This window comes from Fopius arisanus, unplaced genomic scaffold (genome assembly GCF_000806365.1).
Source record: "Fopius arisanus strain USDA-PBARC FA_bdor unplaced genomic scaffold, ASM80636v1 scaffold00004, whole genome shotgun sequence".
Taxonomy (NCBI): Eukaryota; Metazoa; Arthropoda; class Insecta; order Hymenoptera; family Braconidae; genus Fopius; species Fopius arisanus.
In genome coordinates this window covers 2,196,321-2,223,233 of record NW_011887743.1, presented here as the reverse complement: position 1 = coordinate 2,223,233, position 26,913 = coordinate 2,196,321, and the positions used below count along the sequence as shown (strand labels likewise).

Here is a 26,913-nt window from a genome sequence, read left to right as displayed (position 1 = left end):
TCTGTCCAGACTATCAAATATGCAATGGTTCGAAAGTTTTATTTATTAGTTCTTGCTCAACTGGTGGATTGTAATGTATTGGAAAATTTCGAGGAAATTTTTTCACTGTTTTGCATTGTTGGTCTTCACGAACATGTCGACTCAATCACACAGAATGGTTTTTCTCCTTTGGATGCACGTAAAAACCTGGAGGAAAAAATTAGTTCTCGTGAGTTTCCCCTGGAATCCGGAATGGAGAAAAACTCAAATGAAAACCTATTGTATGAAGAGAGCGACGAAAATTCCACAAAAAATGATGGAATCACGAGTCGAGTAAAATTATGGATCGATGCAATTTACGAAAAAGCAAGTCGAGTCGTAAAAGATGGATCTGAACCAAATTGTTTTTTTTGTCCAGAGTTTTTCAAACAGTTTCTACCATTGGCATATGAATTCTGTTTGTGGACTTCAGTGGCTGTGCCGTATAGTCGAGGACATGCAACTACTAGCTACGTGGAAGGACATTTCGCTGACCTTAAACACAGAGTTTTAAAAAATTATAATGGTCCTATTCGAGTAGATAAATTTCTGAAAATTCTGCATGATGATCGTGAAGCCAATGGAATAATCTTAAATTCGAAATTGAAAGTATTCTGTCAGATGCAAGGTCCTTGTCCAAGTCCTCTACTGAAAAAAATGGAAGATTCAAGTCCAACTCAACCAGCAGCTGACGAGGCACCACATAGAGAAGAGGATACCATGTCAGGTGGTACGGGCGAGTCAATGTTGCAACCACCAATAGCAGGCAAAGTACTGCATGTAGAAGAAGCCAAAAATCACAGTGACTTACATGTTGCCTCTGGATGGCCGGAGACACTTCCCACGACCATAGAATTGAACAAAAATATTTGGCATGACAAGATGATTCCAGAAGTATCTGGATTTTATTTTCAAATCCAGCCTGATATTGAATATCAAAATGAATTATTTGGAACGAAACAGAAGAAGTCTGTGCTATTGAATGGAAACAGAGTGAAAACTCCAACTCTAATTGATGGGAAATACTATTATGCAGTAAACACATGCCCATTCGATGCTGTTATTCAAATATTAAGGGAGGCTGCCATCGATGATCGACAATATTTGGATCATTTACAATCACTAGAAAATGATACAATGAAATTCATCTCAAATTTTGTGGAGAATGGAGCAACCAAGCAGATTTATGATGCTAGAGTCAAACTCCTTGCACGTCTTTTGCCTGAATCAATTAATACTCAGTACATTAAAACTCCAAATTTATCTTCATCTACGATTAACAGCTGGGGAAATCCTCAGGAAATGTGGGTAAAATGTTTTCGTCATCTTCCTTCTGCCATGATCAATTTTAATTGTTCTCAGTGTGGTGATTCCTCGGCCCCTAGATATAGTTTATGGGTGAAACATGATGTTATCGCTGCTGAAGGTTTTCAAGCCATGACGAAGTGCGGAGTTTTCAATCAGCCCCATAACTACATATGTCAGAATGATGGCTGCGGTGAGCTTTTAACAACAACCATTGATTACAGTTTACAAGTATACGTAGAATTGGACATCCGGGCCAACTTGCAGCAACTGACAGGCTTGTCATGTTATCTAAGCGATATACCTACTACCATTGAGTTAAAAGACTATAAATATCGCCTAGCTGGAGTAATACATCATCAACCTGGACATTGGTCGAGCTATTGCTACAGGAGAATGAGGACGTGGGAATTTTACAATGATATGCAGCCACAAATAACGACGTGCACCGCTAACAGAACGAAAATCGAGCCTCATGCAGCAATTTATATTCGAATGTATTCCATGAAACGCAAAACCACTGATGTTCACATAGTAGTAAATGAACCGATGCCAGCGGAGGGGAAAACCACCCAAAAGGAGAGCATAAAAATTTCAAGACATATGGTTGAAAGTTCTTCCAACAAAGACAATGGATTTGGATCCCAGTTTGACGACTCTGATACAACGTCTCGTGATAACTGGAGGGGCAAGGAGAAACTTGAAGTTTTCGTCAACTCCTTCACCTTCGATGACAGTATAACTACTAAAGGTGGAACGGTACATTTACTACAGTCCGGGCAGCTCCTACCTGGGATTGTCATCGATGGAATAGTCTATCACACAAGTAATACTTCCGGTTTTGACACTTTAGTTAATATACTATGGTGTTCAGCTGCAGACGATCCGAATTACGAGTTACTGATTCGCAATTCGGAGGATAACTGTGTCTTCCAGTTGATCGTCGCCCTTCTCGATGGAATCGATTCAAAACAAATTTACAAAGACAGAATGCTCCTACTGAAATCTAAGTGTGATGATGGTATCTATCAATGCATGAAAAATCCCTCAGGCATTATTGACTCTTATGACATTAGAGGATGTGGCACTCCGGCAGACATATGGACCCAGTTTTTTTCTACTCAGCCTAGTCAGTGGAAGACATATAATTGTAACGTTTGTGGTTACCACGTGGAAAGCATTCCAGTACTGGAAATAAATTATACGTCTTTTATGACAGAATCGAGTAAGTTAGAACAAGCTCTGGAATATCATCAATGGCTGAAGAATGTCCAATGTCAATGCCAGTGCTCAGGCTCGTGTACCATCGAGACAAGGATGAATTTTCACATATTTTTGAATCTCTCACAACCACAAAAATGTTGCCTCTCCGACATCCCCTCCATCATAAAAGTGCATTCTTTTTTCAGGTATATTTACTACTCAATTAATTTGAATCAAATTATTCGAAAACGAATATTTATTTTTTGGAATCTGATTTATTGCAATGTATGTTTACAGATTAGTCGGGGTAATTTCAGCCACAAAAGGACGCTACATAGCCCACTGTCCAGTATCGTCTGGTACTTGGCAGTTGTACGACGGTCATTCCTGTGCAGTCCAGGATATATCTGCTTCTAAGTATATGAAGCCGATGGGATTGGTTTACGTGCTCGATGAATCATCAATGTTAGATTAAGCCTTTTCCAGAATGATTAGTATTTTGCTGCAATATATATTTTTGATTAAAAAAAACGTACTGAGTTATTGTTACAAAGTGGATTGACACGCCTCCCCTGATGTAAATAATCTTAGAAATAAAACACTTATGATATTTTCTATTTAATCTTATATGATGGTGAAATCGATTTTCCATACTTGTTTGAAATTTTATCAAAATAATTTTGCAGTCATAACATTTAAGCAGTTCAAATTTTACCACCTGGCATGGTGGCGCCCCCTCGTCGTTGAAGCCAGAAACTCCTGTCACTTTTTAACGCCAGCTGTTATTATTAATTTATGACAAGAAAAATAATGCAAACTATTAATAGTTTCACTATCAATCTCTTGCAAACGATTCCGCATCCATTAAGCCCCTGCCGAACCGTCTATCATTTATTTTCGGAAAATATGGTGCCAACTTTCGGAAAGATAGCACCACATTTTATAATTTTTTAAAAAATTCATAAAAAAATTTTGGAGCACTTGCAAACAGAAATTTTTAGCTAGCTTTCACATGCAAACCATTTGCAAACGATATAAATTATTGTAATAATTAATTTATTTCATCAGAGTGTCAACTTTCCGGAGCTTTAGAAAGCAGTTGCCCCTTGGCACTGGTGAGTTGTAACTGGCGTCCTGGCGATAAGACCGAGACGACATAATCTCTGACTCAAGCAGTAAAAACGAGAGAGGGAACAGTCGAGCCAGTGAAACAGCCGAGCAACTCTGGCGGCCATATTATCAGTGAGGTGTCAGTATTTGTTCAACGTGACGGGATTTTTTGGGTGTGGATTGCAAGATTTTTTTCAACTCCTCTCATCCTCAAAGGTGATCACCAATTCAAGATCTGTCAATTTATAATACACTCCCCAAAACAACACTCCCATCTCCCTAATATATATTACACTCTTATGTATAACAGGTAAATACGTAATTTTTATCACTGACTCTGATGGATTGTCACTAGGGCGGCACCGATATTCTACTTTTCTAAAACGAATTTAAATATTTTCAATATTATTGTGAGTTAATGTGATTAATCGAACGCTCATTAGTCTGTAATTATATTTTTATTAATTCCGTATCCACATATATTTCAATATTTTATCGTAGAGATGATAACAAAATTTGATGTCATTCGCGTGATAGCCCTGTTAAATTAATTCTGGAGAAATGTACTATTCTTCCATCTTCAGATTGCTCCACGTTTCTAGTTCCCTCAACCAAAGAGAAAATTCCAAAACATCGATCAATATGGAATCATTAATCAATCAATTGAGTGCTACACCAATAGCAATTAACGTAACCAATAATTTTCACTGTCAAAAAAGTTTTTAGTGGAAGAAACAGAAAGGCTGCCGACTTAATGACAAATTTCTATCAATGGCGTTTTAATTGATAAAATTATGAAAGAATGAATTATTGCACATGTTCTCTTGATGTACTCCCATGTACTTATATGTGGCACAACTCTTGATGACCTTGAATGAGAAAACGGTTCATCCAAGTTGATGATTTTTTTCTTTGGCCTCAGGTCTATCATCAGTGCCACATCTGCCACAAATGAGATCCTTCAATCAATTTTTTTTTTCATGTCTCAATAATTGAATAATAATTCAATGTACTGCATGAATTGTTGTCCCTTTTGTTACAGATTACAGCCATCCAGTTTTAGTTGAGACCTATCCCATCTGAAACCTCCAAAATGCCGAAACCCGTAAGTTAATAATTTTATCAGCCCCCCACAGTAATTAAAAAATACTTCTCATTATCAATACTCATCAGTAAAAACGGAGATAACATAGATTCCCCAATTGTTTAATTAAAAAAATTTATCGTTTCGGCGTCATTAAAATCGTGTTAATTATTCAATGAAGATGTTTCGTAATCATTAATTAATTGAAAAAATGTAATTAAAGTGTCATTTTCTTCTCGAAAACCGACAATAAACCTTGACGTTGACAAATCATTTAAGTTACATTCAAATGAACACCCGGTAGAGTAAACGTTCACCGATTGGCTGCAAGTTAGCGGACCGGCTTGTTCACGTGACCATTATCGCCCCGACGCATTCTCCATCTTCATTTTCCACCAGTCCACGCCTAAGGTTTGAAGAAGGAAACTAAACAGCCAGAGTGAACCCTCGGCTTTTTATTCCCCTCCGAAAACATTTCAGTTGTAAAATAAAAAGAAGAAAGGAAAGGCGAATATAAAAATTGTAGTGGGGATAAAAAGGCGCCTGGAGAGTAGACGCCGGTTGGGGCTGCACTTGCCCCTTGGCCCATTGTTCAATCTGCAACCAAAGTGTCCGAACATATTGGAATATTCAGAAAATATCAATCCAATCATTCATTATATTATTAAATATAAGAGTCGTGTGACGTGCACTTGTGACGCGGAATTGTTGTTACTATTGGCGAATTATAACGAAATTCTAGAAAGTGAATTGAATTATTGGTTACGAGTTTCATTATTTTATTTGTGTTGTACTGTGGTTAGTTCACGTCACGTGATAAACATGGTGGCCAGTTCGAAAATGGTAAGGCGCGGCTCTCATTTTTCTTTTTCCTCTCATTCAATTGTGATCCCCTCTGTCCCCCCATTATCATTATTTTTATCTATAATACAACGTGATCCGTGGACTCTCCCAGTTTTTTTTCGAAATGAAAAAATTTTAAGTGTAAAATTTGAGAGAATTCATTTCCACTCACGTTTCTACGAATTCCCGTTATTTTTTTCCCTTTTTCCTTCTCTTTTCTTTCAAATTGGTGCAGAAGGTCAGGCTTCCTATACCTGAAGAGAAACCGGTGTTTGAACCTCCCGTCCCAGAAAAGGCGCCGACTTTATACCGGGTGTCTCAATAGCAAATATTGAATTATCACGAGAGACGATCCATTAACAATTCCAATATTAAATCTTGTTTGTTTTATTTTTCTGTTTCATGATTGATCGATTAATTGAACGTGGGACCATGAAGATGAACGTCAGGGTGACCACGATGGATGCCGAGCTGGAGTTTGCTATCCAGCAGGCAACCACTGGTAAACAACTGTTCGATCAAGTTGTTAAAACCATTGGTCTACGTGAAGTTTGGTTCTTTGGACTCCAGTACACCGATATCAAAGGCGATCTCACCTGGATAAAGCTCTACAAAAAGGTAAGTCTAATTCCCCAATTCTCAATTTCTATTTTCCATTATTATTCCCACACGTCATCAACCTCAGCGATGAATTTCCTTGAAGGATACCTGAACTTTAATCATCACGCATTCAGTATCTAAGCCTTGTCCTATATCTTTCTCTTTTCTTCATGCGTCACTCAAGCAATCCAACGCTGTCAGGGGAATTGCGTCACAAATGGCTATAAAAAAATTGAAAGAGGAAAAAAAAATTAAAAAGCCATGTGAAGATGACAAATAATGATGTCATCGGTCTCCCCGGGGGATACGTGTGTAGGCTATCTGCCTCGGATGTTTCCCACAAGTTTTGTTATAAATTGCTCAATTTATTTATTTCGACACTTCAGTCTTTTATAAACTCTCCATAAACAAATTATCAGGATTAATATTAGTTTATCCATTTGGTAAAGAAATCACATGATTTCCTGGTAGAGAAAATTCAATAATTCTCGTGTTAGATGTTGAAAATCTTGTTCTCTTTAAAACCAATGAAATTTGCAAGCAGCCAGAGAGTGCTTTAACACGAGTCGTTAAAAAGGAGGTCAAAAGGAAAGTACGGAAGCTGAGAGGTTGTTCAGATTCGGATTCTGATGACGATGAGTATGATGGGGAACTGGTAAGATTTATTTCCGGAAGAGTAGATCTGATCTAGTGGTGAATTCCGTATTTCTCCTCATCTTAGAATTGATTATGTCATGTGAATAATCAAGGGCTCGATAAAAACAGGCATTTCCTTTCATCCAACAGAAATTTGTTGCCCTTGCCACACGTATGGTAGAACCCCTCCATCGAAAATTTATTCAATAAATTGTAGCAATTGTTGAATAACAATTTTTGGAAGTACATCTGTAGGGCTGAAGAAGTAGAGTCTTTCAATGCCATAGTAGCATCACTTTATCGGGACTCTTCGTTCATCTCGTGATGAAATAGAAAAAAAAAAGACATCCAGGTGTGCACTGTGTACTTGTGGACTCTGTACTCGTGGATCCTTACGTAATATCCATATTAACTAGGCTTTTAAACTCCAGTGTACAGCACAATTCGTACCAACAACTCAAACTCGATTAAACTCGACCTTTAATGTATCAAACATGTCACAGATTCATGTAGGATTTTCTCATTGTTAAGTACTCTAAGGAGAAATTCAATTGATACCGTCAGTTGAGTCTTTGTGTCCTTCATTAGACGGAGGATAATTCATTGACGTTAATTCCACGAATCATATCTCTCAACTTTGGAAACGCATACCAATGATTCATCGGGAGGAATCTTTTTCTTAGAGTTGATGAGGATGTACTTTTTACCGTGTTCAAACTCATTGATATAAATAACTTGAAACATTTATTTATTTTATATTTTCATTCGAATGATCGTCAAATATAACGGGGATGGCGTTGTAAAGTAGAATATTTTCGGTTGACCTATATGAGTTTGTTGATATTTAATTGCTTGTACCTGAGAATTAATAAATCACAGGCTGGAAATTTATGAATGATTGAATGAATGAAAGAACGCAAATAATTGCAGACACAAGGAAGACATTACGAGGACAAGTCCTTGTTCTGTCGTGACATTAATATTTTTTTTTCTTCTGTTATCTTGAATATGGAACAACATGAACAAAAATTACTCATCACAAAAACAGAAAAGCATGAAAAAACTTGTTGGTATTATTGGCGTATACTCCTACTAACCATCCCTGGTAATGATAAATTGAAAAAATTATCTTACGGAAATAATAATAAACCGGAAAAATTTTTAATCGTGTTGAGATTGTCCTTTAATGTGACATTATTTTCCTTGTCTTTTTTTTTTCTCCAATACGCATACCGATGCTAACAACTGGAAGCCTGGACTTTCATTCTTCTGCAGGGTAAGGTGCAATAATTTATTGTAATCCCCACTAGATTCAACTCGCAAACATATTATTTATTATTTTATTTTTCAAATGTACGTGTATGAAAATTAGTTACTGCAAAATTGCTGGAATGAGAAATAAGTTAAAAAATAATAGAATAATTGCGCTAGCTATATTGTGAAATTGGAGTTTGTGCTGATTATGAACTATATATATAAATGTATCTGTTATTATGGCCTGTCATATGTCATGAGGTAATTTTTTTTTTCTTACAATTAGCGATGTTTATCCCCGATGGGAGTAAAAAATAAATAAATAAATAAAAAACGATGACTTTTTTGTCTGATACGGTGAAGAAAATGTATGGCAAATTATTGCAGGTACTACCGTGCAGCCGAAGAAATATCTGGCACGTAAGAGTTTAAATTATTGCATGAATTTGAGAATACGTGTCAAAAAAATGTTCATTAATAGTATTTAATCATTCGAAATTGAAGGCTCAAAAGCCAGTGGATAATATAAATTACATCATATTTTTTATTTATTTTCGTTATTACGTTTGACGACTGAAACGTTGACAGTTAATACCTACTGTCAATTATTCTTACACAACATCATTAATCACGCATTGCATTTCTACTGTTATACCACAATTTCATCTACCAATTATCTAGAAAAATAACAATAATCATTGGACAGAAATATTCCTCGAATAATTATTAAAGTGGAGCTGACGTACAAATAAATCCACAGCTTACTTATAATTAATTCTATGATTATTTATATTATTATTATTGCTGTTGTAGTTGTTGTAGTGATTTTTATTGTGATTATTACTATTATATTATTATTAGTGTAATTATGAATTTGTGTAGTGCTCGGATTACATTTGTAATTAAATTTTCAGCCATGAATATGAATGATAGTGTGGAACTAGAGAAAATTACGAGTGACTCGTGTTATTGGATAAAGAGAATCAATTATTAAATAAAAAAATATATTGGATTACAGGTAATGAGCCAGGAGGTGAAGAAAGAGAATCCCCTGCAGTTCAAATTTCGTGCCAAATTTTATCCCGAGGACGTTGCTGAGGAGCTCATACAAGACATTACTCTACGACTTTTTTATCTCCAGGTAATAATCTTGAATTCATGCTGACTGAAGATAAAATAGTAATAACAAATAAATGGGTGATGTTTTGAAGGTGAAAAATGCCATTCTCACTGATGACATATATTGTCCACCTGAGACATCAGTATTGTTGGCCTCGTACGCAGTTCAGGCGAGACATGGTGATTTTCAAAAGGGAATCCATACACCGGGATTCCTCGCCAATGATCGCCTTCTTCCTCAGCGTGTTATGGATCAACACAAGATGAGCAAAGAAGAGTGGGAGAGTTCCATCACGACATGGTGGCAAGAGCATCGTGGGATGCTGCGAGAGGATGGCATGATGGAATATCTGAAGATCGCTCAGGATTTGGAGATGTATGGTGTCAATTACTTTGAGATAAGAAATAAAAAAGGAACCGAGCTGTGGTTGGGTGTTGACGCACTTGGACTCAATATCTATGAGAAAGATGACAAATTGACGCCGAAGATTGGTTTTCCATGGTCGGAAATACGCAATATTTCTTTCAATGATAAAAAATTTATAATAAAACCAATTGACAAGAAGGCACCGGATTTTGTATTCTTTGCACCAAGGGTCAAGATCAACAAAAGAATCTTGGCACTTTGTATGGGCAATCACGAGCTGTACATGCGTAGACGCAAGCCAGATACCATTGATGTTCAGCAAATGAAGGCTCAGGCACGTGATGAGAAGATAGCTAAGCAGCAGCAGCGTGAGAAGCTCCAGTTGGAAATAGCAGCGCGTGAACGTGCTGAGAAGAAACAGCAGGAATATGAGGAGCGACTCAGAAGTATGGCTGAAGAGATGGATAGGCGGCAGGCAGAACTCAATGAAGCTCAAGAAATGATTAGACGTTTGGAAGAACAACTGAGACAATTGCAGCAGGCTAAAGAGGAGCTTGAGGATCGTCAGAAGGAATTGACTGCTATGATGGAGAAACTTGAGCGTTCTCACGAGATGGAGGCGGCTGAGCGCGCCAAGTTGGAACAAGAAATTCATGCTAAACAGGAGGAAGTTATGCGCATTCAGTCGGAAGTCGAAGCTAAAGATGCTGAGGCGCGTCGATTACAGGAGGAAGTCGAAGCTGCTAGGTAAATTCTATCTCTGCTTTTATTGAAATATATTGAGATGGTGATCATGTGTATTAAATTTATATAATTATTTTTAAGACTACGACAAGAGGAAGCTGATAGAGCTTTTCAAGCAACTACCACTCCACATCATCATCATGTTGAGGAGAACGAGGATGGTGAAGACGAGGGAGAGGATGAGGCCCCTCATGGTGACGTCACTAAAGATCTAGTCACGGATGAATCTATCATTGATCCTGTCGAAGAACGACGCACACTGGCAGAGAGAAACGAACGTCTCCATGATCAGCTCAAGGTATCATTTTTTTTATTTAACTTGACTTTCATCAATAGCTATTTTATTTTTATCAAGGATTTTTCTCATTTTTCAGGCATTAAAACAAGATCTTGCCCAGTCTCGAGATGAAACTAAAGAGACGGTTATGGATAAAATTCACAGGGAAAATGTTCGTCAGGGTCGTGACAAATACAAGACTTTGCGTGAAATTCGCAAAGGTAATACTAAGCGCCGAGTTGATCAGTTTGAAAACATGTAAATTATCGTTATGGGGCATTATTTTCAACACTCAATAAAAAAGGAGCAGATCGATGAGGGAGAGGCACATAGAATATTATTTGTAAATTTCTATATTCATTTCACAGCTTGATAGAGAGCCATTAACAAAATATTAGCATTATATCAAGTTCAATGGAATGCAATACAGATAATTACCTTTCACAGTGAAAAATAGGAATGGAGGAATTAATTGTATTAAAGTGGCCCCATGGTAAGTCCCTCATCTCTGTAATCCTCATAATTCTAAATATGTAAATGCATTATCGAATGAAAATGAAAAGATACAAATTTTACCATCTATCTGCATATCGATCACTCAATGGATCATTTCCGCCTTATAATTTTTTTTCCACATAATTAAAAACAAAAAAAAATTATATTTTTCTGCCATTTTTTAAGCGTCAAAGTCAGTCCTTCCTGCGATATTTTGGAGAATATTTTTCACGTTTTTAAGAAAGAAGGAAATAAAACGCAAAAAAAAAAGAAAACAAAGATTTTTCTTGAAAGATACTCTATTTAAAATTTTTCCGGATCGAATGGGACTGATGTGAACTTTCAGTGTAAAAGAAAATCCCAACTCTTATGATATAAATCATTGCGCGTTTTCCCTCAGATATTATAGCCTCGGTGGCTTATCCTCGCACTGTTAATACCTTTGAACAATCACAATTAATTAGTGATTTTATATTAAAAAACACTGTTGTGGCCTTCCTAGTAGGTATAATGTAACACGCTAATGGTAAAGTGAAGCTATTTACCGGCAAACTGATGGCCGTGTATTTTTTTACCACCAAAATTGATTATAAAACCATGTCAACAATTAAAAACCACTAACCAAATAATGAACAAAAAAAGAAACGAATTGTTTAAACGAGAGCATTTCCCTCAAACTATATCGCTCTCTTCTTCCACCCACCTGGACCACCTCCCCCTCCTTTCTCCTCTCTTCCCTCTACCCCCGCCTCATCAATTTCTTTTCCTCTCTCTTTCATTGTTTTTGGGGATAAGGGATAACGAATGAATCAGAGAAATGTGAAATTAAATATGAGAATGGGTGCGATGTATTGACGGATTGAAGGAGAATGGAATAACAAAAAAAAATTGGGGAAAAAGGTGATAGTGAATGTCGTATACTTGAAGAAGTTATATATGCATAAAAATATATACATTTTTTGTGTGCTTTTGTCAGGGCACTATACCAATCGAGGCAATGGAAATAATCCAACCTGTTGATGCTGCCAATGTTTTTTAAACATAACTTTAGATATTTTGAGAAATATTGTATAACAAGGATTTGATGATTTTTTTTCTGGGAGAGTATTTGAAATGGTGTCACCTGTCAGTGACTTTTTACAAATTTTTAAAATATTCGTTTATTGAGGGAAAACGAGATCCTGATATCAATAAAAAAACATGATTTAATTAGGAAAAATCTATATCATTCATTTTGAAATAATAGTGGATATTTTTTGATGGTATTTAATATTAATATTCACAGAATAGCAGCGTTATTGCATTAATGTTTACAGTTTACTAGTGTTATCAATATCATTGTAATAATTATAAAGAAAATACGAAACGTGCTAGAGGCTGGGGATTTAATGATATCTCATCATTATTTTCTGCCCGTGTCATCTGATAAATCTCACGTCACAATATATTATTTCCGTTAAAAACAAAAATGTATTTCATCATTCACAAAATCACGTTGACTACCGTTGACCATTAAATTACTGGTAAGACATTCCAAACGCATAACATAAATAATATAATTCTCGAATCAAAAAAAAAAAAATGCTAAACCTGTGCAGTTATTTTTATTATTACTACTTTTTTTTTCTCAACACACGAAACCACGTACTTAAATTAATGGAAATAAATTGTTTCATAGAAAATATCGATTGTTTTCATTGACGAACTCTATCTTTATTAGTCCATCGATATTTACCAGTGCTCAGAGCGAATAGAATAATCTATTATTCAATGTCCGTGGAAAATTATTAAATTCCGTTGAAAAATATTGGACAATCGATTTCCCTGAATTGCAGCTAGAATTTCCAGGAGAAATTCTCGGTTCGAATTATTTTTCAGACACCAGTATTCATCGAGGATCATTGAATCACTTCTCGAAAAAAATGAAGAGGATTAAATTAATATTAAAAATACTATCATATCGATTATTTATGATTCTCTCAAATATAATTGGTGCGGCAGCATTCAGCCTGAGTATATCACCCCAATCTTCACAAAACCCCGAAATTATTTCAACAGTTTCCTATTCAAAGTTCTGCAGTATTTATTCTACGCTGCTAACACTATCCGCGTTCATAATTATTTGGAGTATTCGCGAATTCGAGATGATGACAGATTCCAATAAACCCATGGTATTAAAAATATTGGATAAAATATTAGGAATAGGAGGAAATTTACTTGGCGCTCTAATAACAGGATATATTTACTGGAATCGACGGTACCACATCGATATCACCAACAAGTGGTTAAAATTCCATCGCAATCAGTCAATATCATTTCCAAAAATATATTCCCATAATAAAATAATATTCAATTCAACTTTCCTCTTAATATTTTCATTCAGTTTGTGGATTGGCATGTGCATGCTTGCAGAAAATAAATTATCCCTCGTTGACAACTTTATAATATTCCAATGGAATCACATAATTTGTTCAGGTCTACTACTACAGTACGCAGTAATTCTAATGCTAATACAATATCAATTTAAAATCCTGAATAATAGTATTTCCCATTCATTGAGAGGGCAAAAGCAAAAATATGCGGAGGCAAATCACCGAGTAATTAATTCCCAATTGATAATAAAAGATAAATCAACAATTGTAATTATCCGAGAGACATGGAATGACTTGTACAACATATGTTACGAGATATCAAATTTCTACTCACCCCCGATTATCGCTGCGATTTTTCGATTATGTGGATCTCTCCTCAGGACTGTTTATACAATTATCGTCTTATCACTATCGATATCCAACATGCCTCATTACCAAAGAGAAATCATTACCCCGGCAATCTGGACAGCAGGAAATATAACGATTTTAATAATCATTACTTCATCCGGTCAACGAGTAATTAATGAGGTAAACATTATTATAATGTCATTATTATAAAAATTTCAATTTCTACAGAATAATTTAATCTTTAGGTGCAGAAAACCACATCGAGCATTACTAATCTACAAATCCAGTACCGAGCACTGGATTCTATTAATTTATTGGTATTCAATATTAAATAGCTCATGCATATTAACAAAATAGTACCGATGATTTGTTTTCAGTTGCGCGAGTTTTCGGTGGAATTATATCATTCGAAGATAAATTTTATATCGTATGAATGTTTTTCTGGAGTTGATCTGCAATTTTTGCACTCAGTAAGTAAATTTTATATCACAGCACCAAAATGTCAGTTATTATGGTATGAAATTAACGAAACAATTAGTTGATAGGTCTAATTATCACTTATCAATTCATTTTATTACAATTCGTGAGAGATACGAGTGGAAATTCTTCGATTCAACTTGATAAATAACGGAGAGGATATCCATCAACAATTGATTAGTGAGTGAATGATTTAACAATAATTATTTAAAAGGAAATAACACTTGTAATTCAAATAATGAACACTCCGAAGACAGGGCGCCATGTACCACACAAACAAGCATATAAGTATATAAATCCTCACACTAACACCGTCTAATAATTTCGCCATGTGTTTCGTCTCGGTGGTCGGTCCAAATTTTTGAAAAAAAAATTCCCTCTCGAGTGAATCCAACAGGAAAAATTATTAAATGTATACACGAATGTACATTTCTCCAGTCTTCTCCAAACATTCGCATCTCTTACGCACTTGTGCGTATAATTATTCAATTTTACGTACCTACTCATTATCAACATTGAAATACCATAGCTACGATAATTCAATGTCTGAAAAAGATCTTCAACGTCAATTGCAAAAGCTGCGACGAGAAAAGCTCTCGAAATTCGATAAAGTATCTCCCAGTACTGTAACCCTCCAGGTAATTGTTATGAATATTTTTGATAATAAGAATTAATAAAGTAATGATATATTTTTATGTGAAAAAGGTACTGGGTTGTGGTGCACCTGGATCACCAGCTAGTCTCTACGTCTCGACAGATCATTCAAAATATCTATTCAATTGTGGTGAAGGTACCCAAAGACTAGCTCACGAGCATCATTTGAGGTTATCAAAGTTGGAGCATGTTTTCTTCACAACTCCCACGTGGAAAAATATGGGAGGACTACCCGGTATGGCCTTGACTATCCAGGATGCTGGAGTACCGGAAATAAAGCTCCACGGACCAGATGGAATAATTGATATTTTTGATGCTGTCAAACGATTTGCTTTCTTAGCTCACTTGACTGTATCCGAGGCTAATTGCGCCGAGAGTACTGTCTACAACGACTCTTGCATGACAATTCGTTACGTTCCATTGATCAGCACAAATTCCACGTGTGAGACTCCCTCGGACTCTGACCAATCATTAATTATTCAGGACGACACTGATTACTACGCCCACGAATTTAATAAAAATGGGAAACGACGGATTGAGCAGTATCAAAAACGTCAGCGACCGTTGATTAATAAATTACCCAAGGTCGAGTCTAGTCTGCGAAAAATTACGGGATGTATTGCGTACATATGTAAATTGCATCCAAAGAGTGGAAGATTGAATCTTGAGAAATGTGTTGAGAAAGGAGTGACTCCTGGACCTGTTCTCGGTGATTTGAAAGCTGGAAAGGATGTGACATTACCTGATGGCACCCTCATCAGAAGTGTGGACGTGTGTGATCCAGAAATTCCAGGTCCGGTGTTCATCGTATTGGAATGCCCCGACGAGAATTATGTAGATTCTCTAATATCGAATGAGATATTCCGAGAATATCAGAGTGATGGAAAAATAGAAGATAATTGGGCGGCTTGTGTCGTTCATTTTACCCCCGAGGAGGTATTGAAAATGAAAAAATACAGAGAATGGATGGAGAGATTTCCAAAAACCACTGAGCACTTGATTATCAATGGGGCAAATGAGTCTTACAGCTTCGAAGCGCTTCATAAAATTCAGCACAAATTAAATTTGGTTCATCCAACTATTTTTCCAATTATCGGAGACTCCGTGGATAATAGTAATGATAATGTGGAAAAAAATGATGAAGAATTGAATCTGCGAATTCACAGAGCAAAAACCCTGAATGCTTTTCATTTAAGACCACTCGATGGTTTCGATAAAACAGCTGAAATAAAACTGAATAGAAAGGAAGATATTGACGAAGCTTTTAATGTCGATGGATTTCTCGATGCCTTGGCTGAGCTGCAGACGGAAATTAATGCGAAATCAAAAGCACTGACGCATTTACCTGAGTATCCAAAATTATTAATCCTCGGGACGGGCTCTTGTGTACCAAGCAAAGTGCGAAATACTAGTGGAATTTTATTGAGAATCAATCCTGAAACGAGTTTATTATTCGACTGCGGTGAAGGTACTCTAGGACAGCTGACTCGTTTCTTTGGGAAAGACAAAATCAATGGGGTACTGGAAAGCATTAAGGGAATATATATTTCCCATCTCCACGCAGATCATCATCTAGGTCTTATCAGTATTCTACAACAACGTCAACTCATCACGAAGTATCCGGTATTTCTGTGTGCACCTAAACAAATTTACTCGTGGCTACAGATTTATCATCTTAAATTTGAAGGGATTAATAAGTCTTTCAATTTAATTCCGAATCAAAATTTGATTCTCAACTCGCACAAGCTCCCTATCAATATACAAGAACAATTAAAAGACTCATTGAAAATTGACCAAATTAGTACTGTTGAAGTTAATCACTGTCTCCATTCATTCGGAGTTTCAGTGATTCTTGAGAATGGACAAAAAATTGTTTACAGCGGTGACACACAACCCTGTAATTATCTTGTAGATCTCGGTAGAGACTGCGATCTTCTCATTCACGAAGCCACAATGGAGGATAGTATGGAAAAGGAAGCCAAAATGAAAATGCACTCAACTGTGTCCCAAGCAATAACAATCGGTCAACGAATGAATTCTAAATTCACTGTACTTACGCACTTTAGTCAAAGATATTCGAAGATACCGAATCTACCCAACAATCCTGACGATCAAAACCTTTTAAATGTTGGAATTGCCTTCGACAATATGCACGTAAGTCTTTCCCAATTACCACTTTTACCTCTATTTTATCCTGTTTTACGGATTTTATTCAGCGAATCTTTATCGTTGCTCGAAGAGAAAGCACTGAAACGTAAACTAAAAGAAAACAGAGCAGTAGTTGACGCAAGGTAGTGTCACCTTTTTTTTTTTTTATGATTAATGAACAAAGAAAATTTTCATTTCTCATTTTATTAATGATGTGTCTTTTTTCATCTCCATTTCCAATGATTCTTTCCTTCAGTTAGTTATTAAGCAATACAATACTGTAATATACCGAATTGTGAAGAATTGTATAAAGCGTAATAGAGAAAATTTTCTTTAAAAAATAATAAATAAAATGATAGTTAGAGAATTTTTATTATCACCTTCTCATGGTCGAAGAGACCATTTCCATTAATTAAAATTAAAAAACAAAATAAAATTATTCCGTATATATTATCATTCCATTATTAACCCGCCCATGGATTAATTCACGGTGTATTTATGTAAAACTTGATTTTCCAAAAATCTTCAACCAAATGATAACAATATGAATATTATTATAAAAAGAAAAAAGGGATAATGTACAATTTGCGTATACGTTCACTTTCCTCCACTATATTTGCTGATATATAACTCGCAATATTTAGCCACAGCGATTAGATAAAATGATGACTTCTACTCGAAAATATTAATTCAATGTTCTGGTAATAACGAACATGAGCAAATTGGAAATATCATCGAAATATAAAAATCATTTTCCATCATTATTTAGGTCTTTATTTTATATTAAAAAATGTCATGTAAATTTTCATGATTTTGGTATAAAAGTTTACAGTCATATAAAAATGAAAAATCACAAGGGGAATTAAATTGGAATGATTTTTCTCTGAGGAAAATTCCCTTCAATTTAATAATCTGACCTGACTATCATAGTTATAACTAATTCCGTAGATAGCTAAATATCCAATGAGAGTATGACAGTTTAACCGTGTTGAATAAAAATAATAGATAAAAAACGAAAAATCAGGTAGTTCAAAACGACTCACCCTATCCATTGTTAATGACTGATGGACGGTTGACCCTTGACATTTGACGGCGGATAGTCAGATTAGACAATTGAAAATGATTTTATGATTTATGCGACACTCATTGAGGGTATACTATATAGCTCCTTCAAAGTATAAATCGTATCTTAATCAATGTACTATTAATATTCAGTGCTAGTAGCGTAAAAGTTATGCTTTATCCCTACATTTATTGTTCCCCTCCCTCTCCGTCTCTCAGAGTACTATATGCCGCAAAGAAAGAGGCGTTGAATAAAAATTAAATTGAATAATCCGAGAGCCTTAGAATTCCCACTTAGTAGCCACCTCATAAGCTGTTTCACCCAAACGGAGAGCTCCATTTTTTCCAGCAGTTAAATATCTGCCATCAGTGCACTTGATGCATATACGAGACGGTTCACGAAGTTCCAAATAAAATCCAACCGACGGTTGATCCGCGTCGACAGTCACTCCCTCATTATCAGCATTCCAATATTTACCATTTTGCCCTGAAACAATAACAATCATTGGATATTTCATAATAATTCATGCAATTACCAAATAAAATAGCTCAAGCGTACCCTTGAAACGAACAATACCACGTTCACAACGCTCTACGCGAATTGTCTCGTATGCGGCTTTATTGCACTCGAGTTTTGGGCTTGCAGCACTTTTGGGCCCGACAAATCCTTGCTCACAACGTAGAACGAGGATGGGCCGATTCATAAGATAAAAGTAATATTTCGATGCATCGGAATCACCAGATATCGGTGAATCAGCGTTGGCGTACAAATGCCCAGAGCGTTTAGTAGCGAGGAATTTTCCATTATTCGCTCTGAGCGCAACTGTTCCATCGTCCGGCTGCCAGACAAGATCGAATAGAGCATTCGACGAACGTTTGTGATCAGAAGCCTGAATTCCACCACCAGCCTCTAAACTCCAGTAACGATCTTGCATTGTTCTGACATACCATCGTTTTGTCACACGATCAAACTCCAATTGGAATGTCTCATGACCTGATATTTCATCCTGATTTGCAGTAACATCGACACCTATTGCAAATATCAATAAAAAAAATATATTTCAACGAGTAAATGATAAATTTATTCTCTGAATATTGTCAATATCTATTAATATTCCATGTGCGCGTCAACAGAGATGACTCATGAATTCTTAATCAGCTTGGGTAAGGCAAGTTCCGGTGGCACTATCACACTATACTTTTATCCTTTTTCGTGTAAAACTCTGAATTTGTTAAATATACCTTGCTTAACAGAGACGTAACGCTGATTGAGTGCAGCAACGAATGATGCTTGTGGCAAGGATTCCTCCAACGAGAACAATTCGTCTCGCGTCACAGTTGTTGATCGTGATTTTAAAACGGCTTTGCTACCGATCGGCGCCAAATAGGCTCCATGAATATCCCTAATTAAATAAAAACGTTAAAAAAACGCAGACATAAATTAAATGATCAGATCATCGTAATGCAGCCTACATGATTCGTTTTTTCATCTCAATTGTATTGAAGGAATTGATATTAAATGGCTCGTGGCCTAATTAGTCTCAGTCCGTCTATCGTGAGAAAATGAATAATACCTCAGTGCGAGCAATCCAGCGTGGAATTCCGCGGCATAGAGGCACTCTCGAGTACAACTGTCAAATAATTTTCCATCGCGAGCAAGATACTTGTTATTGCAGGTGTGAAGAGCATAATGACCTCCTTCAGATTTACCATGCCCAACCGTGTCATTGTCAGCGTTAGCTGCTGGACGGAATTCAAGTGTGAATAGTGTATCCTCACCCCAAGGTACTGGTGCGTCAACATGAATTTCGTCCTGAGTTGCGCTCAGATGAGCAAAACGTTTGCGCCCAGCTGATCGTAGATTCACCTGTTACCACAAAATGTTGAAATTAAAAAATCTGTATTTATCGTTTTTAGAAAGGATCAGTACCTGTGGTCGAGCTGCGAGATGCACCAGCCAATATTCAGCCTCACCTGGAGCCTTGGCTGTACACTTGAGTTCATCTGGACTAGAACCCAAGAAATATCCCCGCTGTATATTTTTCAAAGCCCACCTACCACTTCCTGCAATCAACGAATTAACTTCTCTTCAGTATCTGTTTATTATCCCCTTTTATGAGGAATTTATGGTGGATAATAGTGGATCATAAGATAAAATTTTATTTAACCTTTAGATCTTGTAAACTGGAAAACAATACCTGTTATCATGGAATTTCATCAATTGATGTGATAGGGATTCTCAGGCAGGAAGTTGGAGATACTCGGAAATATTTTTTAATAGTTATATTTACCATCAGAAGCAAGCTGAATCTGAAAAGCGCAGCCAGGATCAGATGGATCTTCAGCCTCGCAGGTGACATTTCCAAATTGATCGACAGCAAGATATCGATCCAAGTGAGAGCGCAAAAAAACTTGATGCTCACTTCCTTCGAGTGTCCAAAGCTGTTTTTTCTTCAAGCTCGAGCCATTCCCATTTATTTTAAACCCAAATGTTTCAGCAGTTAAATACTTGAACTTGCCATTTATCAGGCCAACCTGAATACCAATAAATAAACATAAATAACGCATTGAGAGGTTCGCCACAAAAAAATTATAAAGGAAGACATCATTGATTTACCGTCCAACCAGTTCTATCTACTCCATTTTCGCTCACACCTTCCGCTCCGTTGCTCTGCATTGTTTCAACTCGTTTTCTATTACCTCGACCACCTGCTTTCAATCTCCAAGTCCTCTGTGTAGTACTGTCAATTATTTTATAGAAAATTGTTATTATAAATTCATTACAACAGGTATTTTATGCACGATCATCGGTCCATACTATTCACCTGCGAATTTAGTGTCATTACCTAAAACCTGTTTTCAGAGCATGTCTCTTTTAAATTAGTAAAAAGAAATAAATATGAATGTGTGTATATGCTGGAGGTGAGTAGTATGTATTTGCGTGAGGATCCCGCAAAACCATAACCGTTACATTGCTCTTTTCTTGCACATATCTATCAACCACGAGATTAAATTTATACCAGCCTAGATTTTTAAACTTGGTCATCGTGTCGCTTTTACCGCGATCGTGCTCAATAATATCCTGAATCATCTCATTTATAAAATAAACTATAAATAAAAAATTCTAAAAACACCCTGACAACAATAAAATGATAAATAATTATAACAATAAAATATAAATAAATAGACAAAAGGAAAATAATGAAAATAGTTCACACGATTCCGACAATTCGAATAATGAGAATATATTTAGGAATTTCAGAAAGGGCATTTTATTTATTTATTTTTTTCGTTATATTTAGGCGTTATCATGGATGCTGGCTCGGTAGTCAATGAAGCCAAGGCCATAGCATTTCGGTCTCAACCCCCGGGTTTCGACCCCACCCAGGCAAAACTACAGGGGATTTTTTTTAATCCATACACACCAATGTGTGAGTCAGCGCACGCACAACTAACAGACCAAGACAGAAGCCGGCAGAATGCCGGTTGACGATACCGAATATATCCTAATCCAAATAATAATTCACATCTTCCCTAATAAAATCATCCCCCACCAATTGATATTAAATTGTCAATCAATCCTAACAATGGTATCATTATAAAATTAATAATCCTACGACTACGTCCACCCCAATAATCTATACTCCCATTTCTTGAAATGAGAAATCATTCAGGATAACAATATGAATATTGCGATGATCACCTACTCACCTGCGAGGAAAATATATCACAGGATGTGGTTTATTTGAAATCCGGAGTATTGAAGATGAATATTACAGTGAAATAGAAGATGAAGAGCGAGGAGCAACTTGTCACGACTGGTGCGTGATGTGAACAGTGAACGTGAACAAACGATCTGAAGCAGCCATCTCTCCTCTACCTCGTCGATGCTCCCCTATCCTCCCCTAGTGGGGTTATCCCCTCGGCAGTCGGGATAGGCGGGGGAGGCGGGTGATGCTCAAAGGAAACGATAGAGGGACAAAACATCCACTGGTGGCGGTGGTGTGTACATGTATTCCAACACCGAGTCAAAACAATTCAGGACTACATCTTGACACACCACGAAGTGTCCATTGACCTAGCCAGCCACAAGGTTCATCACTTCTTTCATTTCATTTCAGTCGATTCATCCTTCGTCAATCGCTCTCCTATTATTTTTTTTTGTCTAATCACACTCGATATCACCATCTGTCAAACCTACCAAATGTTTTATTTTAATCAGGATTGGTTAATTATTTATCAACTTTTGTCCGGGAACAACTGAAAATTATGAATGCATGTTTGTTGTACTTTCTAGCTTCAGATGAAAACCAGAAGAAATTACAGTTCGCCAATTGCACTGGATTGGGCCAATTAACGGGATTAATGTGGTAAGTTAAATCTTGAAGAATTTGAGTTCATTAAAGGAATAAAATTTAACGGATGTGGAAACGAGACATTCATTTTAACGGTCGAATTTACATGAATGGAAAAAATTAATTAATGACGATTTTATTTACCGTTCCAGTTGCTCGAGGGAATGGACAATTTTTCGCATATTAATTCATGGAAATGATTTTATTTTTTTTTTATTATTAGAAATTTACGTACGAATGAAGAGTTTGTAAATATTTGAACGAGTCGTCATTCCCTCCAATTGTCTCGTTTCTCGTGTATATATAAATTGCGACACTAATACTTGGAGGTTTGACAAGGTGTTTACTGTTGAGAAATCTCGGAATGACTTTCATGATCCTAAGGAATTGGGCCCCTATTGACAATTAGACTGGGAACTTGGAAATCTCCAGAGTTTCACTGACCAACTAGTGGAATTTCATGAGACCGAAAATTTCTCATGATAATATTCATTTGTTTAAACTCATTCTTGGTACTAGAAGAGTTTATTTGCCTAATCAGCTGGATAAACTCTATTGTTTTCACCGTAGGATAATTAATGAAATAAAAAGGTAAAAAGTTCTCGTTATTTATCTGTTACTGTTAACCTACTAAATTCTCAGACGTTGAAAATTCGTTTATCATTATGATAATTATTAAAAATGATTGGAATGACTGTACAATTTGTTTTAATATATTATTGAGTCGACGATGCGATTAAAGTCCCTGGAACATCTGTCAGGATGCACCCATAAATGATTATGAATGTTGTTTGAATTAATCTGAAATGCAATTCGGAACAGAGATCGGATTGTGGTGAATAGAAAAGTAGAAAATAAAGAGAGGGGGTCAATGACCGAGACGATGAGACGTTGAGACGTTGAAAACTGTTGAGAACGGAAGGATTATGGAGAAGAAAACGATCAGACCGTAACTTTAGTGTGACCGTGACCGTGGCCGTGGCCGTGACCGGATTGCATCTATTCTGCCATCTACAGAATAAAATATTTTCATTCACAAGTGAAAAAAATTAATGTCAACAAACATTAATCACAAATCCAATACCTACTCGGATAATCGATTCAATAATTTTCAATCTCAGTTAAACGTACTATGTAAAACGTTTATTTTGAAATATTTTACATTGATGGGGTACAATTAATGCATTTTGGCTTGATAAATTTATTATAAATGTATATTGTTGTAAAATAGTTGTTAATGGTGGCTGCACCAATCCTAAATCCATCTATTTTCTGGTATTAAAGTACACAACGTGATTAGGCTTTGTGCAACCATGCCTAAAGGCTCTATCGATGACACTCGTATGATTATCGATGATTAACAAGCCATTGAAAGGTTGAGAAAAAAAAAATAATAATGGAAAAAGTATGAGATTGGTCATTGAGTGTATGATGGTAGGCACGGAGTGTTGACTCGACTAATTCTACCAGAGAATATTGTATATATATAAATGCTTCCGGAGGCACCAAAAACTTGTACATTTTCACACATATATTTCTCACATTTTTATCCTAAAAAAATTGATATAATCTTGTATTTCTCATCAATTTCATGGCGTTTAAAATACGTGATTGCAACCTAGTCCCAATGAACTTTCAAAAATTGACTGTTGTAATATTCTCAACACTCATTCATTGGATAAATTCTCATTTTATCTGCACAAATTTCCTCTCAAATCTCGACATAAGATCTGGCATTAGGGCAAAAAAAAAAGAAAAAATAAAAAAGAGGACAAGAAAAAAAAAATCACAAGAACGTTACACACACAAATCCATATGGCCTTGGTCTCTACATCTCTAAATCCAGCAGAAAAATCATATCATCATAATTATTATTATTATCATCATTATTAATCTAAGTGAATGAAAAATAATGGATTTGCTATGCATCCATTTATAAAAACTCGATGGCTTAGCAATAATTAACTTTTATTGTTTCCAGAAAGATTCATTATGGAAATTGTAATGCGCAGTGACCATCATTATTCTTTCCAATCTTTCTTAATATGAAATGACCACTCCCACTTGAGATGCTCATGCTTGTCATCATCGGTGAATAAAGAACTCACAGTATAAGATCCTCGGGCCATAACACCTGCTGGTGCATCTTCAGGTGGAGTTGTGTACGACTGGATTTCAGTTTTGGGGGGATAAGATCCGACCATATGCGTCATCTTGTCAACTGTAAAAAAAAAATCATACACTTGTTTATTTATCTGCTCAGCAATGTGTTAATGGCAGTCTTTCTAGATGATTTTGGTGAGTGGTTTTTACCTGTCACTCCTTTATTGGATGCCAGCATATAGATTTAATGAGCGTTAGATCATGTTTGGATAATTAAATGGAAGGGAAATGGAATAAAAATGTAGGAGAGAACTCACCGGGTACTCCTAGCTTGTATGTCTTTTGTACGTATCGTAAACCATGGACAATCTCTCGTTGAACAATAAAATCAATTCGAATACGATAGCTGACGCCTTCTTTAATGGTGAATGTCTGTTTTTTTAGCTGAGTCAAATCTCCAGTTAAATCAAGCTCCATGTCGGGTCTATCAGCAACACAGAGGGCCAATTTTTTTACAATCACTTTGCGGGGATCATTCGGATCTGTAATAATATACATAATATCAAATCCAAATCAATACCAAAGGATAATTAATAAATAGCCAATTGTTTCAACCTCACTCACCAACGATAATACCCCCAGCTCTAGCTTCACCCAAAAGTGTCTCTTTATATTTCCTCAAACTTTCATCCTCTTTATCAGCCTCAAGTAACTGCTCGATTGTTTTTTCTGGTGGAGGCTTATAAGTGGATTCAACTTCCAATTCCTCCTCAGGGCCAACATGATCACCAGATGCATCTGCCATTTTGCCTTTGACAACTACTCGAAAAACCAAAAAAATAAAAATAAATAAAAGAAATGACACATAAATCCTGTACGATACCCCCGGCTGTTCTCTCACTGAAGCCCGACAAATTGAAAATGAAATTATATTGATTCAATCAGTGCTACATGATCTGTCTTATCAGCGATTATTCGTTGATATAATGAACATCAATGTGCAGAACTCACCGTAATTTATAAATGATGAAAGCCCACAGTAATTCACTTGAACAGTCCCGGATTTGGTTATCCCAAAATTGGAATGATTATTAATTATTTATTTACTTAATTCGATAGGTACTCCTCGGTATTTATCTCTGGTACTTGACAATATATCGTGTGCAGAGATAGACTTATCCTCTCGTCTATTCCTTTCCGTCAGTCCCAAGAGACATAGTAAATAGTATACATGTAATATCTTCACAACCGGACAAATGTCGCTTGCTCTCTTGCCAAACGGAAAAGGCCTCGACAATATGGCTGATTGGGCGGATTAACTTCCGCTTTTCATCCAATTTATTTTTTCCAATTGCATTCTACTGATGTTTTTTTGAATGTCCCTCTCTTAAAAAGAGCGGGAAGAAAATAGTTTACATGTTTTTTCTCGTGATTTTGTCATGTTGATTTTATTTATTGAACAAAAAATAAAATAAATAAACATTTATGGATAAGAATATTTAATGGCGTCATCGTAATACTCCACCCCAAGAGAGGGAGGGCGCCACACGCCATGTTGGGGTGTTTTTTTTTTATTAACCAAGTTTTTATTGCAATGCTGGGGTGTTTATCAAGTCGATGGGGTGAATTTTATTTTCTGCGGTATGAATGCTTTTTGTTTTTTATTTGTTTAACAGAAATTTAGCCGACTATAGAACGTGTGGAAGGGGGAAACCACATCTTGTGGATTTTCAATGAAAAAAATTATTTAATGTATTGAAGATATACCACTAATGAAATTATAATTGCAGAATGAGCGCGTTGTCTTAATGGTAACGTGCTTGCCTTCCACGCCGACGGCCGGGGTTCGATCCCGCCGTCAATAATTTTTTTTTTTTTAAATAATTTCAATTTTATCTTTTTTTAATTGGTTAATCAATCTAAATATCGTTTAAACACTGAATTTTTGAAAAGCGGAAAGATATCCTGTGAAATTGACAAATTAACAATTTTTTTAAACGATACTTTTGCAAAATATATACTCCTAATGAAATCAAATTATTGTTCTGGTGCGTTATCCTAGCGGTAACGTGCTTGCCTCTCACGCCAACGGCCCGGGTTCGATCCCGCCGTCATTCATTTTTTTTTTTAAATAATTCCAATTTTTTCTTTCGATAAGTATTCACTGCAATTGAAAAATTCGAAATTTTTGTAAAAGTATCAGGAGAACATGACAATCGAGGAGCTCTTCACTGAAATTTTCACTGAAAGTGAAAAATTCGAAATTTTTGTCAAAGTATCAGGAGCACATGATAACCGAAGAGCTATTCACTGAAATTTTCACTGAAGGTGAAAAATTC

The 26,913-nt window shown here is 36.0% G+C and overlaps 4 protein-coding genes and 2 long non-coding RNA genes across 9 annotated transcripts; 3 read left to right on the top strand and 3 right to left on the bottom strand.

The window, feature by feature from the left end:
• Positions 1–2,940: 2,940 nt before the first annotated feature.
• LOC105273139 (uncharacterized) lies at positions 2,941–3,660 on the bottom strand. Its single transcript, XR_892883.1, has 2 exons — positions 3,245–3,660; positions 2,941–3,028 (listed from the first exon to the last, which is right to left on the bottom strand). It is a non-coding gene; the product is annotated as an uncharacterized lncRNA (long non-coding RNA).
• Positions 3,661–3,730: 70 nt separating this feature from the next.
• Moe (Moesin) lies at positions 3,731–12,264 on the top strand. Of its 3 annotated transcripts, none has more exons than XM_011315397.1 (7): positions 3,731–3,852; positions 4,679–4,741; positions 6,002–6,181; positions 9,072–9,194; positions 9,265–10,286; positions 10,365–10,581; positions 10,658–12,264. In XM_011315397.1, the coding sequence occupies exons 2-7, from the start codon at positions 4,730–4,732 to the stop codon at positions 10,820–10,822; spliced, it is 1,719 nt and encodes a 572-aa protein (XP_011313699.1). In that variant the 5' UTR covers positions 3,731–3,852; positions 4,679–4,729; the 3' UTR covers positions 10,823–12,264. The 3 variants fall into 3 exon arrangements, with proteins under 3 accessions (XP_011313699.1, XP_011313700.1, XP_011313698.1); XM_011315398.1 differs by lacking the exon at positions 3,731–3,852 and adding an exon at positions 3,859–3,946; XM_011315396.1 differs by lacking the exons at positions 3,731–3,852; positions 4,679–4,741 and adding an exon at positions 5,093–5,563.
• A 1,674-nt stretch (positions 12,265–13,938) lies between these two features.
• On the top strand, positions 13,939–17,410 carry RNaseZ (ribonuclease Z). Of its 2 annotated transcripts, XM_011315400.1 has the most exons (5): positions 13,939–13,955; positions 14,021–14,092; positions 14,153–14,245; positions 14,314–14,890; positions 14,958–17,410. In XM_011315400.1, exons 4-5 carry the CDS (start codon positions 14,663–14,665, stop codon positions 17,199–17,201), a joined length of 2,472 nt encoding a protein of 823 aa, XP_011313702.1. In that variant the 5' UTR covers positions 13,939–13,955; positions 14,021–14,092; positions 14,153–14,245; positions 14,314–14,662; the 3' UTR covers positions 17,202–17,410. The 2 variants fall into 2 exon arrangements, with proteins under 2 accessions (XP_011313702.1, XP_011313701.1); XM_011315399.1 differs by having other exon boundaries at positions 14,153–14,890.
• Positions 17,408–21,966, bottom strand: singed (fascin domain-containing protein singed). Its single transcript, XM_011315401.1, has 8 exons — positions 21,828–21,966; positions 20,734–20,857; positions 20,408–20,651; positions 20,047–20,180; positions 19,691–19,983; positions 19,359–19,519; positions 18,676–19,146; positions 17,408–18,603 (listed from the first exon to the last, which is right to left on the bottom strand). The coding sequence occupies exons 2-8, from the start codon at positions 20,791–20,793 to the stop codon at positions 18,398–18,400; spliced, it is 1,569 nt and encodes a 522-aa protein (XP_011313703.1). The 5' UTR covers positions 20,794–20,857; positions 21,828–21,966; the 3' UTR covers positions 17,408–18,397.
• Positions 21,967–22,106: 140 nt separating this feature from the next.
• On the top strand, positions 22,107–24,539 carry LOC105273143 (uncharacterized). Its single transcript, XR_892884.1, has 4 exons — positions 22,107–22,209; positions 22,414–22,486; positions 22,624–23,062; positions 24,453–24,539. It is a non-coding gene; the product is annotated as an uncharacterized lncRNA (long non-coding RNA).
• RhoGDI (rho GDP-dissociation inhibitor) lies at positions 23,600–25,868 on the bottom strand. Its single transcript, XM_011315402.1, has 4 exons — positions 25,586–25,868; positions 25,199–25,393; positions 24,892–25,116; positions 23,600–24,692 (listed from the first exon to the last, which is right to left on the bottom strand). The coding sequence occupies exons 2-4, from the start codon at positions 25,377–25,379 to the stop codon at positions 24,493–24,495; spliced, it is 606 nt and encodes a 201-aa protein (XP_011313704.1). The 5' UTR covers positions 25,380–25,393; positions 25,586–25,868; the 3' UTR covers positions 23,600–24,492.
• Positions 25,869–26,913: the final 1,045 nt, after the last annotated feature.